The 15,828-nt window shown below is 42.4% G+C and overlaps 1 protein-coding gene across 1 annotated transcript in view; it reads right to left on the reverse strand.

Moving 5' to 3' along the window:
• LOC146797994 (calpain-1 catalytic subunit-like) overlaps positions 1-15,828 on the reverse strand; it is a 263,715-nt gene that overhangs the window by 106,687 nt on the left and 141,200 nt on the right. The window contains exons 8-9 of the mRNA XM_085625227.1: positions 9,979-10,053; positions 4,364-4,524 (exon numbers count right to left, since the gene is read on the reverse strand). Coding sequence (XP_085481353.1) covers positions 4,364-4,524; positions 9,979-10,053 — 236 coding nt within the window. The remainder of the gene's footprint in view (positions 1-4,363; positions 4,525-9,978; positions 10,054-15,828) is intronic.

Below are 15,828 nucleotides of genomic sequence, written 5' to 3' on the forward strand. Positions count from 1 at the left end.
TTACACCACCCCTTCTGAGTAAGATAACCTCAAGGTGGGGAAAGCTGGCATAATGTCATTGTAATGAAACTAAAATAAAGAAACCTCTAACAACAGCAAGCACTGGCAAAGCCAATAGGTCTTGCCTACTCAAAATTCATATTTGGATTTACCAAGCCATACAAATCAGGATTTACATGAGATTTTGTTCCAAAAGTAATGCAAGGTCAAAACGCCTTCAACGACTCTCTGGCTAATTGAGATCAAGCATGTACTCGTCATATTACGGACAGTCGCTACTGCATTGTTTTCTCTTTGCTGCCATTGTTTTTTCTGGTTTAAGTTTATATGGTTGTATGTCTTTGTAAATATTTTTTCAATTTAGAAAGTCCTGTTCTTACTTTGAAGTAGTCTTTGTGTGTGGGTACCTCTTCTCTTTTTACTATCAATTTGAGTTGTTGTGAATGAATTGGTTACTTATACTGTCTTAGGTCATATGGTCTATGTATATAGTGGCAATGAGAGAAGTGTGCGATAATGGCACAGGCTTTACATTGCTTGCTTTAAGTAAATGAACAGGTCTCAATAGATTGGCTCTTACTCTGAAACTGTGGGCCTTATTTAAGGTTAAGCGGGCATAGTAAAGGCAGAAAAGGTGGCGGAGGACTTTATATCCGCCACCCTGCCTTTACTCTGCTCAGCATATTGTGAGATGTCCACTGGCCCGCCGGACATCTCTATACATTGACAGGAACCACTGTCATGGCGCTTTCTATCAATGCTGGAAAAATTTGCTGTCACTGTCAAACATGATGGCCATTCCAAAATACCCAGAGCAGGAGTTTGATCTAATTTTTTTTAAAACAAATTGAACTAGCACCGTGGGAGCTTTGTCCAATGGTGTCGGAGGTAATTTTTCTATTTTTACTGTCCCTCACTACCAGGACAGCAAACACAAGCCATCCGTCCACCCATTCTAAATTGAGTGGACAGTTTGATGGCTTACCTCTGACAGCTAGTACTTCATTGCGCCATCAGAGGAGTATGTCGGTGACAGAACCAGAGTAGGCTCCTTCGTTGACATAACTGTTGGTTCACCCACCCTTAATCTGACAGAGAAACCGAGAGTTTGGGGGAGTGGTACTCCATCTCTAAATCAGGCCCTTTTTAGGTCTCCCCTGACCCAGCGCATGCGCTGGTCTGGCGAGACTTATTGAGAGGGCTCCAAAAAGTACTACCAGGCCAGCCTAGAGTTACAGTGCTTGTGTGCAATTGATGCAGGCGTTTTCAACATTGGTCCAGTTGGACAGAATCCATGACTTATTTTCACGGTATCCACATAACATAAATCGGATTCAAAATAAAGCCACAAAATCTGACATGTATTAAAGTCTGTGTAGATGAGTTAAACACCACATCTGGGACAAAACCAACATTACAATATATTTTTTTTAATGTGAGACGGAGAGAGTGTCCTGTCAAATACTATCTTTCCAAAATGCCAATCGCAGAACCTTTGCGAAAATACTAATCACCAAGCAAACACGATCATTTCAATAGCCTCTTGGTGCAAACACAAATTTATTCTGATTGGCAGACGGGTGCGTTGCCATAATTTAATGAAAGTAAAAAATAAATGTTATGGGTTTACCTTGCTCAAAATGGTAAAAGGCCTTTGATATGGTTTTATTGGTTTATTATTGATATTCACTACTGAGAAAGGGCTAAAACTTAAATGTATAACTTGTATTGGCATTGTATACTGCACACTAAGGGGTAACGCATGATTTAATGGTGGATTGCGAGAGGCTTTTCATCATTAAACGGTGATCGTATGAGAGGAAACCTCTGACTAGTTTGATCTCAGCCATTTATGTAGAACAGCTGGATGATAATATTATTTGTAAAGCCCAGATTCAGTTTATACAAGTAAAGGAGACTAAAATTCTCTTGCGTGCCAAAATGTGCTTCTAATTAGGCCCACTCCAGAGGTGGCACTCACAGGCATAGGAAAATTGCGAAAGAAATCTCTCTCAAACAGCTACAGTCAAAATCAGTCACAACCAGCCTCAGGCACTATATTGTAGCAGATAAGATGCTCACATAGGAAAATAAAGAGCAACAATTAATGAAAACCATTACACGCAAACTATAAAACTGTGCTCAAAAACAATTGTTGACTGCTTCCTTTATTCATGGAGGTAAATTGGCGGAAATTGTTAAATTACATTGTTTCCCTAATCTTTTCATAGGAAGTTAAACCAGCAGTGTAATGTTTGCATCCTCAGAGAAAATGGGGATTGGAGCATTCTAGATTAAAATTTTACTTTTGTCTGCAATTGGAAATCAGAATTAAAACTAATTCTGGATAAAGCAAAAGAGGCCTCATTTATAACTCTGTCATTTTAGAGAGATATAAAGGTATTAATTTTCCTTAATAAAATGTTGATATATACATTCTGAAACAAGTCAAAATCAAGATTCTTCAAGATTGTGTACAAATGTGGTTATACATAATTAAACATTGGTGTGTCACCAATATCACAGGTTGAATACCACTCCGGTTCAATTATTGCATAGTTGATCTATTTCATGATTCCTATAAAAAAAAAAGCTTGACATAAATGGGAACCCAAAAACATTGGTCAATTATTCTCAGTTAACAGATTGATATGATTTGAAATTTACAATCTGCCCATGTTGTGTTTCTTTCTATACTTGAAGATAGGTCGAGAACACAAAGTATTTCCCTTTTCTATAATATTTTGTTGGCCTACCAAGAAGACACTATGGAGAGAAGTGCTCTGTGTAGTAAAGAACATTGGTGTCACATTACTATCTAGAGGTAATGCAACAGTCAATAATGATGATGCATAGAACCTTAGGGCCATCTAATTTAAAGCCAAAACACTGTAAGTTGTTATTTGACCTCTATACAGTACAGAATGTTGATGAGTGGAGAAAAGCAGGAGCAATATTCCCTAAGGGACAAACTCCATTTCACATATTCGTCAAATGTGATACTCTGAAAATATACCTGGAGGGAGTTTATTTTTGTCAAACCATCTATATGTCATATCTCCATCTGAAATGAAAGACCATCATGGATGCATTACCAGAATATCGACTTTCTGATACTGACTGCAGAGTATCGACTACCACTACTTCGGCAAGGTAAGTATGTGTAGGCGAGTGTAAATTTACTATTGATAACTCCACATCTCATTAACATACCTTGATTATACAGATCTTCGAGGTACATAGAGATGGAGTTATGAATAGTAAATCTACACTTACCTATATACCTGCTATGACAATATAGTGGCAGTCTATATACCGGAGTCGATGTTCTTCTAGGTCAATATTTATGACCTCAATATTATGAAATACAACTCATGTTAGGCCTTCCTAACAGAATTGCATGGCGCTCAAGTGCTGATACCTCCGTTGATGAAGTTTGATTAAACTGGCTAGACTCTACCTACCGCACTGACTTCAGTGGAAAGCAGAAGTGCTGCTCTGCTTGTTCTTAAAAGAAAGAACGTATAGATTGCAAGGCAGTGGGTTTTGTTCCAGTCAGTTGTGGCAGTTGCTGGTAAGACTTGTCATCACCTCTTATGAAATATAAGATTTTCTGTGAATGTTTATTGAAGCCCATTGAAAATGTATGAAAAAATATTATAAAGGCCTTGATTCCCAAATTGGATGTGAATAAACTCCACTATTTTCAATCAGTAATTCTGATATTCTGACTAATTATTGCATGTTATAGAGAAACATATTTCAATACAAAATTAATAATACCATGAGATCATCTACTATTCAGTTACCGGAAACAATATAGCTTGTTGCAGTGGTGCACTTAAGACTCTTTCACACCTGTTTGAGTGATACTTTTTTCTGGCACAACTCCCACATTGGTGCGGGTAGGGGACTTAAATGCACTAAATATTTTGTTTGAGACAAACTAAAGTGTTCAGAGGAGAAGGCTATTTCTTCTACTTTTCCAGGTCTTGTAAGCTTGAAATATGTGGTATATAATATTAACATTGCAAAATGTTGATATGTACACACATTTGCCTTTTATTCACAGCAAGTTAAACATAATCATACCCCTTACTAAAATGCTCAAGGTAATTGTCTGCTTAGAACTGTGCACTTTTTTTAACACTAGGCTGAAATACACCTTGATTTGTCTTGGCGAGCATGCACATTTCTATGTTAAACTCTCATGAAAGTTGGGGGACAGTTGAATGCTTCAGGATGAGCACTCTATTCATTTTTATGTAGGGGAAGAAGTGAAAATGTCTTCTCAAGTGTCAGTGATGATGCAGATCTTTCTTCCTCTGTACATCCAGGGCATGCTGTTCCTCATGTGTCCTACCTTTGTGGTTGCGGCATCCTCCAGCATTGTAACCTCTGACCCAGCGATCATGGAAGATGTTGATGTTCCATTTGTCATCTGTAGGATTGCTCAGTGAATCAGGTGTCAGGTTACAGAGCTCCAGGGTGTCAAAGTAACGCAAGAAATCCTCCATTTGCATCCTTAGTTGGCATGTAGATGTGAGTGAGGGTGAGAAAGAGAGGAGAAAAAATGCTTTAGATGCTTGTAGAGAATTAAATTCCTCATTTTTAAGGCACACATTTCACAGTAGTTACTGGAAAGCTCCAGGGTATTTATTATTTAGTTAGAATATGTATGTTCTCTTTGGAGGTTAAATGAACAGATGTATGGAAACTGCCAGATCATGGGTGTGAATCTGACTCAGTAGGGTGAGAATGCACAGTATGACTGATTCCTGCAACAGGAGGTTGGAAGAGAGACTGCCTGGGAGGTTCTGCCTGACCAGCTGGAAAGGAAAGCCAGAGGTCTTTCTTGTCAAGAGCATTATGGAAGGGTGCATTGGAAACTACAAAGAGAGAGAAAGAGAGAGAGGCAAAGAGAAAAAAGCTGAAAGCGTATCCTCTGCTTCTGCTTCAGCACCCCAAATGGACCTTGTCCAAAGACAGGCCTCCATGGCTACAACTGATTGCAGGGTGTTGAAAACAACAACTGGACAGGAGGATACAAGCTCCTTCCGAGTCACTATTAAATGGTCCCCTAGGGAGAGTCAGATCTTTCCCTCACTCCAGAAGCACTTGAATGTTTGAGTTCTGGGCAGCAACATAGGGCAGCGGATTGGGAAAGAGAAACAATAGGTTGGAAAAATGTATGCGCCACCAAATATGCAACAAACTATATTGGAGGTTATGGTTATCAGAGTAGCCCCCAATCTGTATTATGGGTCAGCACTGGTCATGTGAATGCTAACAGAGTGTTACTTTAGAACTTAATGTTCCTACGAAAGGTCTTCTTGCAACCTATTAATAGCTAGGTGCACCCACAGTAAGGAGTGAAGGAGCGATTGCCCCATACATTTACCTGGGGTGTAAGCATAGAAATCCACAATGCTTCCCTCCAGTCTTTAGGATTGAACTAGATAGAGATAGTTGGGATGGAATGCTAAAAGAATAGTAGGTGCTGACTTAAAAGGTAAGATGGTATGGCCCACTCAGTCATAGCACTTACTGAATGGATACCCAGAGTAGAAACACTGACATTTGTGAGCGGCCACATGACCTGAGATGGAGAATGTGTTATATGTCCTTCCAGATGATGCTATATTGGACCGCATGCACTTTGGCCATCTGCTGTGGCACTGTCAGGCTTCAGATTCTCTGATTAGACATTTGACTTGAAGACCCAACAAGGGCCTTGTCTAGAATGGTGCAAAAGTTGACCTTACCCATTGCAAGAATCAGAATGATGGATAGTAGAAAAGTTTAACATCTCTTCCATTAGGGTCTCAAAGTGAGGTAGACTTGGTAATAGATGGGTATGTAGAGCGGTAGAGCTATGAGGACTCAGTCACTGTGGAAAGCCTGCTCACAGCTGGTAGTGATGTGCAAGGTCTTCATCAAGGTCACAGTGGTGGGAATAAAAGGCCTAAAGCAAGAACTGTGCTCACTTGCAAAGGGCTGTGGAGCAGCTGGGTGTGTCACACCATTTTAGATTTCAGGGCCACTGAGAACACCTTCAAGAATTGTATCATGTTTAACATCACAGTTAGAAGTGCTCTTTGGGGAGTTAGGGCCTTCCCTGAGGTATTATGGAGGGATTTGGGCACACATTCTAACAATAATTATTCTTATCGTTCCCAGGGTTAAAGAAGCATCTGGAAGATAGCTGCATTTTAAGCCACTAGACTTGAAAAAGGCCTTGCCTCGACGAGGATGAGGTAGCCTACTTTCATTATTGGCTGGACTCGCATCAGAAGAAGACAACTGAAGGACATTATTAGAAGAACCCCTTTTTTTAGTGAAAGCACAAGAGTGTGCAGTATGAAGCACCAGCTGCACTGCTTTCTGGATAAACACTACAAGGAACACGCTCCCAGGGGATGCATTCTATGTAAGAACCATTTTAAGGTATGGGCACATGGGGCAATTCCCCAGGCACTCCCCTTCCAAAGGGGGACCTTAGTAAAGTGACTGGATCAGTCACCATAATAACTACAAGCAGAAAATATTTTACTTTTTTATTTGACAGCTGGGTATGCATGCTTCACAGATGCTTAGTATGCTTGCCCGCCTGGTCAACCGCGACCCTCAGACTCTCATGCAGTTGTTAGCAATTAAATTAAACTAAAGTCTTTATGTCCAACGTTTTCTCCTAACTTCACCTTACCTCTCCTACTTCACCCCACTCTTTTTACCCTTCTCTCTTGCAATCTATACATCTCTATGTAGCTACCCTACTCTCTATTTCAACTCCTTCTACCTTGCATATGTCTGCCTCATATCTCTCTGAATACACATTTCACTGGCCTGCTCTCTCTAACTTCCTCTTTCAGCAACACCTCTTTCTACAGGTATACGTGCCTACCTCTGCACTTCTACTTTTGCACTTTTATATCCCCCTCAAAGTTCTCTTTACCTCACCCAGTCTCTGCACCTTGCTGTTGTGTTTCCATCTCATCTTTCCATTTACCTCACCTTTCTAGCTCGCCCTCCATTTCTCTATACCTAAACTCTACTTATCTCAACCCTTCTCTAAGGCACCACTCACTGACTCACTTCTTCTCCTATACCTCATTTTTCTCCCTATCTCACATCTCTCACTACCGAAGTCACTGACTAGCCCACTCTCTGTCTCCCTACTAAACCTCTCAATGTACTTCACCATTCATACTCTATCTCACCCCTTCACCTCTCCTCTCTCATTCTACTTCTGTTCCCTCTACATCACCTGTCACTATCTTTCTACTTTCTCACTACCTCTTTTTCTCTAACATTAGATCTTTTTCTTTATCATTACCTACCTTCGTCCTCTGTCATCTTTCTCTGCACTTCTTTCTCTAGTTCAACCAAATCTCTCTACATCACATATTTCTCTCTTTATACATCTCTCTTCGTCATTGATTTGTCACTACCTCTGTATCTCTAAATTCTCTTTCTATGTATTCTACCTGTTTATAAACCTCACATATCAGATTCCGAGGTATCTGTCTGGCCAGTGTGTTCACACAGAAATAGGAGAGGAGGGACAAGCTGGGCTGGTATGCTGGGGTATGCGTGGCCTGTTTTTAGATTTGGTCATGCTTCTCAGTGAGTTTCCTGAGGCCATTTCCTGGTGGGCCTCTCGCTGTCTGGAGTCCATCCTCCCGTCTCCCCTCCGTGGTAGTGGGTGAATGGGGATTATTCTGCCCAGTGGCGGTTCCTCTGCTAAGGCGCAGGAGTGACGCCCGCTGCTTTTAAGCAGCGTAACTAAAGAAAAAATAAAATTATAATAAATGAATGTTATTATCATTTCATTTGCTCCTGCTGCTTTGCAACTTGGGCGGGCAGGGTGGGCGGGTTTGCCCACTCCAAGTGCACATCAATGCTTGGCCTGCCCTCTCGGGACGGCCAAACATTCATGCACACATTGCATGCTCTCCACGCAGGCTGCATTACAGCCTGTGTGGAGAACATGCCTAGGGCCCCATTCCCTGGCTAAGCACTAAACTATAGTGCTCAGACCATTGGTCAGGGGAGCCTGAGTGCTTCCTGGTTCTGTTACGGGCGAGTCCTGACGCGGAGGAGAGACTGGAGAGACTTGACAGCGATAAGGTAAGTTTTTTGTTTTACATCCCCCTGCCCCCCCACCCCGATCCGTGCCAGCTGCCACTGATTCTGCCAACCTACCAAATAAAAAGTGCTTTCCTTTGAGTTCTCTTGCCACTTTTGGCGCCTTGTGTCATGAAAGTTGATAGCCTTTCGCAACCTTTTTTTGTCATTGGGTTTCACCCATTATACTCTACAGTACCTATCACTGTCTTACTAGGATGATGAAGGTACCAATGGTTCTTAACTCCTTTAGTTTACTGTTGCACAAGGACAGCGCTTGCATGTCTGGCTGGACACAGAGCTCTTCCTTTCTGCGGAGTGATTGGTTTTGTAATCATTCTTTGGTTGGTTTAAGCTGGCTTTTGGCTGCATGCATTCTATTATATGAGCCTTAATAGGTTTGTTTCTTGTCTTCCCTTCAGGGTCTGTTGCTTTGTGCAGTGGGTTTTCCTGATGGACTTAGGCATTATAGTCTGGTGGATGTTTCCTTTTCCTGGTTTATACCATTCCAGGGGTATGGGTAAGCAGAGTCTCTACTTGCAGTGGGTCATTTCAATATTGCCAGTGGAAAAAATAGAAATTACGTTAAATGTTTCCACCAATTATTTTTATTTCTGGGTGTTTCCGTTTTTTTCTGGCATCGGGTCAGGTTTTTCAGCTTTGGTATATCCTCGCGATTTAAGGACTGAACTGAAGAAGACAGCAGAGGAGGTAATGCCCTGATTACTTTCTGGTAATCTTCACTACTCCGATTCCTAGTCTTCCTCGTCACAGGCCTAAATACCTCTTGTCCCTACCCAGTTGGTTTTGACCACAGGGCCAGTAGGGTGCGTGGCACTTCAGGAAGTATGGTAGAGTAAGCCCCTCTTTATTACTCCCAGGGAGGAGGTGGAGCCTAATTTAGGGAGTGGATATAAGTATTCGTTCACATTAACGCTATGGGAGGTAATCCTGTTTGTGTAATGAGGCAAAACTCACGATGTAAGGACTGTTACAAGAAAGATTAGGATTTGGAAGAATGAAAATTACCGGTAAGTAATCAGGGCATTTTCAAGTGTTACAGCCAGATTATGTTGGATAGTAGCAGAATTACTGAAGAAGGTAAAGTGCACAGGTACAACAATTGTACCTGCAAGACGAATCAATGATGATGAAATAATATTTTTTACAGTACTTACATGCAAAATATAACAGATCTAAAACATGACATTTGATTTTCCTAAATGTCTCTTTAAAATGTCTTTATGATGATCGCAATTTGTCCTAGTATTATTATTTCCAAAATTCTTTTGCAACCAATGTAGCTGTAATTGTGATCTAATTATTACTCAGTCCTTAACCTAAAGAATCACATTGTAAATGTACAACATTTTTTGTCTTCAACACCATTGAACTTACTTACATTTTGTCAAGATTAACTGACATTAGACAAGGTTGTCCAAAACAGGAATAACAGCCAGGCCCTCGTGGGTAATATGTTCTTTCTATGCCGTCCCATTGGTCTAAATGTAAACTTGTTCTAAAACAATCTTTGCCCAGTCTCGCTATTTCAATTCTTGAACAGGTTGTTTAAGACAGGGATGCCTGGCATTGGTTCAGAAGGTTGGATTCATGCCATATTTCCAGGGAAACTATTTAGTATCTTGTGTGGCTATCTTGATGGCTGGTTATGGCTCTTCCTGAACTACCCTGGCCACTCCTTTTCATGCCTTCTTAAGAGGTCTATTGGTTTAACATAGTTTTGTTAGACCACAAAAAGGGTCTAGGCTGCATTTTTCTGCTTCCTGAGACCAGCTAAAAGAGGACATGATCACGTTTTTTGTTGTTTATGGAAAATCACTGGTGTCTTACCAAAATTCTCCATCTTCAGCTTCGACCTGCAACTGTGTTCGTTGGGCAGGATCCAGAAGAGACCAAAGGGAAGATCTGTAAGGGCAGAAAGGAAGATCAGTGGGAAGCAGAGATACTGCCGCAAAGCCTTCTTCAAGAAAACCCTCCAAACATTGACAAGTCTGCAAAGAAAGCCACCAAAGTAGCCACTTTTCTGCAAAGAAGGTTGCTTTTGATCCTACTTTTTGACCTGCATTATGACACTGGCTTTTACTCGTTTCTCTTGCTACACAAAGTGCTGATGGTATGATGGAGGCCAAGCAGTGACGGCATAAGATGCAACATTCATGATTCTGAAAGAATGAGCGGTCCCTTCACCAGATGAATTCTCTGGGTTGTAGTTGGCTTCTCTCTTAGTTGATTAAAGTTATGTTGCCCCTAGTCACATCAGTAGCACACCAAGTCCTTCACTTTTCATAGCCTTCTGGAATTTGTTGATTTGTAATGAAAAGTTCAAAACGACAGTATCAAACTGCAAATAAAAATAGAACTGGATGAACAGCAGTTTTTCCAGCAGTTCATCAAGTCCCTATTTTTGCTTTGCACTCTGGTATTTGCATGGGGCTGAATGAACCTAGCAGTAGCCAGCTTGAGATCTCTAGCATAGTCTTTCACAGATGACAAGTGACTTCAATCTGCAAGACCCTCAAATTATTCATCTTCTTGCTGAGACATTTTAGTGAAGTGCTGCTTGTGACTAACCAGGACATGGAATAGGATGGCCTATGCTATCTTTCATAGGCGTATGTCTTGGAAAGGCACCCAGTTTGCTAGTGGTTTACTTTATTAATAGGTCTTCCAAGGCTCTATTCTCGTTATTCTTTCGATACCATCCCTCCCAGTTCTATTATTTTCATCTTCGGGACACAATTCTCATTTCTTTGCTAAGAATTCCCAATGGGAAAAACTTACTTACCCTGTAAGCATCTGTTTGTAGCGTGTAGTGCTGTACATTTTCATGATCTGCATACTCCTGCCACTAGTGTTGGACTCTGACAATTGCAAGTTCCTCTTCCAAGATTCTTTTGTGTCACAAGATGTGCTGTGACTCCTCCCTTCTTTGGTCCACAGAGCGTATATGCACGTACTCCATGTTCGATTGTTTTTCGTACAGTGGGTGAGAATATATTTGGAATGTCAAGTGAGTGTAGCATGGTACATCATGGGTATTGTACAGTGTGGACTGAGTAATAATCGTCAATCATTACAAGCTTTCAGGGGCGAGGGTGGGTGAATTCGAATCTACAGCACTACATGCTATGAACTGATGTTTACAGTGTGAGTTACATTTTCCGTTTACAGCTTTTGCGATTGTAAGTACACATGTTCTCCACAGACTGTATCGCCTTGCCCTCAATGAACAGTGGCTACTAGTAGATGATGCAGATGTCAGGAACACATTCTTTAGAACTGTCTAGCCAACCACACCTTACTGGTGGCCTAAAATGTCCACACATGGTGCTTGGTAAAAGTGTGTGGTGTCGACCAGGTGGCCACTGTGCAGATGGCAGTTAGCAGCATGTTCTCTAAGAAATCCATGCTTCGGGTGGAGTGTGGCCTTGTCTCTATTATCTCTGGGTCCGAAGATCTGGTGTGAGCAGAAGCTTCTTGTGGGGGCTGATGGACACTTTCAGAAGCATGGAGTACCAGAGATATCAGACCCAATAGTGAGCCCTAGGATGAGCTTCAAGGACCCTTGTATCATTTTCCTCATTATGTACGGGAAGAGTGACAGAGAAGGAAAAGAGGAGGCAAAGATGCCTGCTCAATTCATCAATAGTGCATTGCTCATGCACTTTGGGTGCAGGTACTGGAGGTGAAGCTTGGACATTTTTCATTTCTACAAACAGGCAAACAGGTCTATTTGTGAGGTGCCCCAATGCTGAAAGTATCTGTGTAGGACAAGGGGATGGGGTTCCCACTTATGGATTTGTTGGTGTATCCTACGGGGTAGGTCTGCAAAGTCTTTGTCTTCCCCTGAAAGATATTCCGCTATCTGTTGAACGTTGTGTTGGATTGCCTAATGACAAATCCCCTGCAGTAGTGCTGAGAGCTCGAGCGAGTGTGCACCACTCTATTTCTGCAAGTAATACATGGCCGTCATGTTGTCTGTCTTGATGATGACTACCTTTCCTGGAATTACCTGGAAAAATGCTTTGGGAGCTAAGTGTATGGCCAGCAGAAGGTGTAGGTAATTGATGTGGCAGCTCCGGTTTTGAGGGGCTCACACCCCCTGCACAGTCATGGCATCGAGATGTGCCCCACAGCCTGTGAGGGAGGCATCTGTGGTCCTAGTCGCCTGCTGAAGTAGGTCTAAGAAAGACCTTTCCTGCAACAGTTTGTGGCTGTTCTACGAATGCAGAGAGCAGTGACTGCTGGCCTTCACCAACACTAGATCTTCCCACTGACCCTCCGCTTGTGATGATTGACTCACGAGGCACTCTTGTAGGGGGTACATTTGGAGCCTGGCATGTGGTACAATGGAAATGCATGAGGCTATCATCCTGAAAAGCCACTTCACAGTTCTAACTTAGAGCTTACGAAAAAAAGCAACAGCTGCTGAAATGACAGCACTCTCTGGTGGTTGGGGTAAAGTTTCACAGTAACTGCATTCAATATAGATCCCAGGAAGGCTTGGAACTATTTAAGTTGGAAGTGGGACTTGGTAGAGTTTTTTGGTGAATCTCAAGTTGTGGAGCCGGGAAATCGTTGCTTGATTGTGTGCTAGGCACTGCTGTCTGCCGCTGCTTTTAATCAGTCAAAAGTCAAGATAGGGGAAGATGTGAGTGCCTCCTCCTTTGGTGCTGTGCACTTGGTGAACACCTTGGAGTTGAGGTGATCTTGAAAGGAAGTACTTTCACTTGGTATTGATATCCACTTATCACAAAGCTAAGATACGGTGGTGGGTAGGGTTTATGGGTATATGAAAGGAGGCATCCTCGAGGTTGAGCACTATCATGTAATTACTTTGTTGCAGCAGAGGTATGATGTCCGGCAGGACTGCCGCATGGAAACGCTCCAACAGGATGTATCTGTTTAGAGGACTGAGGTCCTAGATGGTCCTGAAGGAGCCATCCTTTATGACATTGAGAAAGTAAAGAGAATACACACTTTTTTCCAGGAAAGGTGGGGGCATCCCCGCTATTGCCCCTTTTTTGGAGGAGTGCTTGTACCTCTTTCTTGAAGAGCTAGAGAAGGTCTTGGTTGAGGACATATCTGCAGGGTGGAATGTTGCAAGAGATTGTATGAAGTAGCATTTGCTATAACACACTGGTCTGATGTTAGTTCCACCCCAGCGAGAGAGGAATTCTTGTTTTCCCCCCTCAACAGGTGTTGTGTAATTGGTAGGGAAGTGGGGCAAGTCACAACTTAGAGGTGGAAGCTCCTTCACCAAAGCCACCTGTTTCCCCTTCTGTTATTTCTCTGTATGACCCCTGGTGTAACCCTTGTCCACCTTCTGGTGTTTTTGGCTCCTCATGTGGGCTGTTGTGTGCGAAAAGTGCCTCTTGCAGGGCACTCATGGACTTAGTGATATCAATGTTCTTTTTTTGTGTATCATCTCATTAACTGGAGAAAAAGATTCTCCCAATTTAATGCGAAGTGCTGCTGGACCTTTGGTTTGAACTCAGAGGTGAGGAGCCAGATGTGTCTTTTGAGAGGAACACTAGTATCAATGCCCCTAGAAGCTATGTCTGCAGTGCCTATTGTACAATTAATGTTGGCATTCAAGATGGTCTTGCCTCAGACACTGTCTCCTCCCTTCTCTGCACTAGTCTGGGAGGCGTTTAACGATTTCCTGCATCTCCTCCAACTGAAACTTATCATACCTGGAGAGGACTTCAACAACATTGTCACTGCACCATTGTGTAGGTGGCCCTACTTCTCCTCTTTTGCCTTTACCCTCCAGGTTTTGCCCTCCTTATTGGGTGGAAGGACATTGTCTGTAGTTGTGTGTGAGGCTCTCTTGAGAGCAGAGTGAACCACCAATGAGTCATGGGATCCTGAACCCTGATATGAGTGAGGTCGCTGAGTGAGAGTTTATACTCCTTTTTACCCTAAGTTTCACCACCTTAGCCTTTACTGACTCCTTTAAATTATCCAGGTGTATTTATGCATATCTTTAAGCATGGGTAGAAATTGGACTGTACATTCAGAATTGGAAAGAGTCTCCTCTGGAAATTCAGATGGGGTCAAATGGGTTGCCAGGGTTAGAATAAGTATATGCTGACGCAGCAGATGACTCAGGTGGAGGTAGAGAAGAGTGCATAGGTGTGGTGGTGTATGTGGTGAGAGACATACCAGAGGAGGCAGTGATAGAAAATGTGGGAGAGTGCTTGTGCCCTGTCCCTGTGCTTCTTTGGCTCTGGGTCTGACGGTGTCTGGAAGAGGAACTTTTCTTCGGTGATGAGCCTTTTCTTGGGAGGGAGTTTCACTGAGAGCATTGGTGAAGGTAGTTTTGCCAAGATCTTCCCAGTGAAGGGATAGATGAAGAGATGCTTCTGCCTGATTTTGAGTTCTTCCTAAAGTTTCTGAGATATTGGTGCCTCTGACTCTTTGGATCAGACTCTCAATGAAGCTTTCAACATCAATGGGCTCTTCAGCACGTGCTTTGATGGTACCTTTGGCATTGACTTCAGATGTGAGCTGGAGTGTTCGGTGTCCTTGGATTCAAAAGGCTTGAAGCCGTATGGCAGAGCTTGGTTGACTCCAAAGACTTCTCTCAGTGCTGACTGAACCCTGAAGGTGGCTGAGGCCCTGGAGACAGCATGGTGTGGTACTGATGACCCTGGGCATCTTCTTGGTTCAAGGGCCAGTAGTCTTCATTGTCAGCTCGGCTTCCTCCTCTTATTGTGCTGAGCCACTTGAGGAAACCGTCTGTGGACTGGGCTGCCAGGACACTGGACAGAACTGCGTCATCGCCTTCTTTGATGCCCGAGGGAGGATGTTTATTGGTGCATTTTGTTGTGTGCCCAGTGCCCCTCTCTGTGTTACCTTAAGGTCTTCTTCATGTGGAAAGCAAGGCAGGACTAGCTGGGGGCATTGTAGTGGTCAGGAAACGGACACAAAAATGCAGACGTCATGGAGATTTGACCACAGACATTTAAAGTTGTACCGGGTGCAATGTTTGAAGAGTGTCTGGTTCATCAAGTCTGCATTCTTTGGTACTGATCGTCAAAGAAAGACTCGTGGTCCTTGAAGGGTGTGTTGATGCCCACGTCATATGGAATGCCAAGCGATAGGAATCGGTCCCCTGAAGGTATGCAGTGGAGTAGAGCAATGCAGAATCGTTGCGGCATAGACTGTTCTTCCAAATCGTTGGTGTAGAATTTTAACCATGTGGTAATCAAAAATGTGTGATTAGCATGATGGACTCCGAGCCCTCTCAGAATATATTCAAACCCAATGACGGGAAAAAATTATCTAACATGAAGTTGATGCCCATGCACATTGTGGACCAAGAGAGGAGTCAGAGTACATCTTGTGACGCAAAAGCTTCTTCAAAGAAAAACAACTTGCAAGCATCTAAGCCCAGCGCTAGATGGGCAGGAGTATGCAGAGAATGTGTATCTATAACCACACATGCTATGAACATTTATATTCTTTACCTCTTTTTTTATTTACTCCTTGTTCAGTTTATACTTACATTACAGCCGCAGTCATGGATGTCTTACAATAAGAAAACAAGGTTCATTTATTAACTGCTCTTTGGACATTTCTGAGAATTATTTTGCGGTTACAAAGGTTTGTTGTTTTCATCTTTACAAAATTCATAAGATAAAACCTTTAATTTCTTTAATTTCTTATCAGCTT

The sequence above is a fragment of the Triturus cristatus genome, chromosome 9, assembly GCF_964204655.1.
Source record: "Triturus cristatus chromosome 9, aTriCri1.1, whole genome shotgun sequence".
NCBI lineage: Eukaryota > Metazoa > Chordata > Amphibia > Caudata > Salamandridae > Triturus > Triturus cristatus.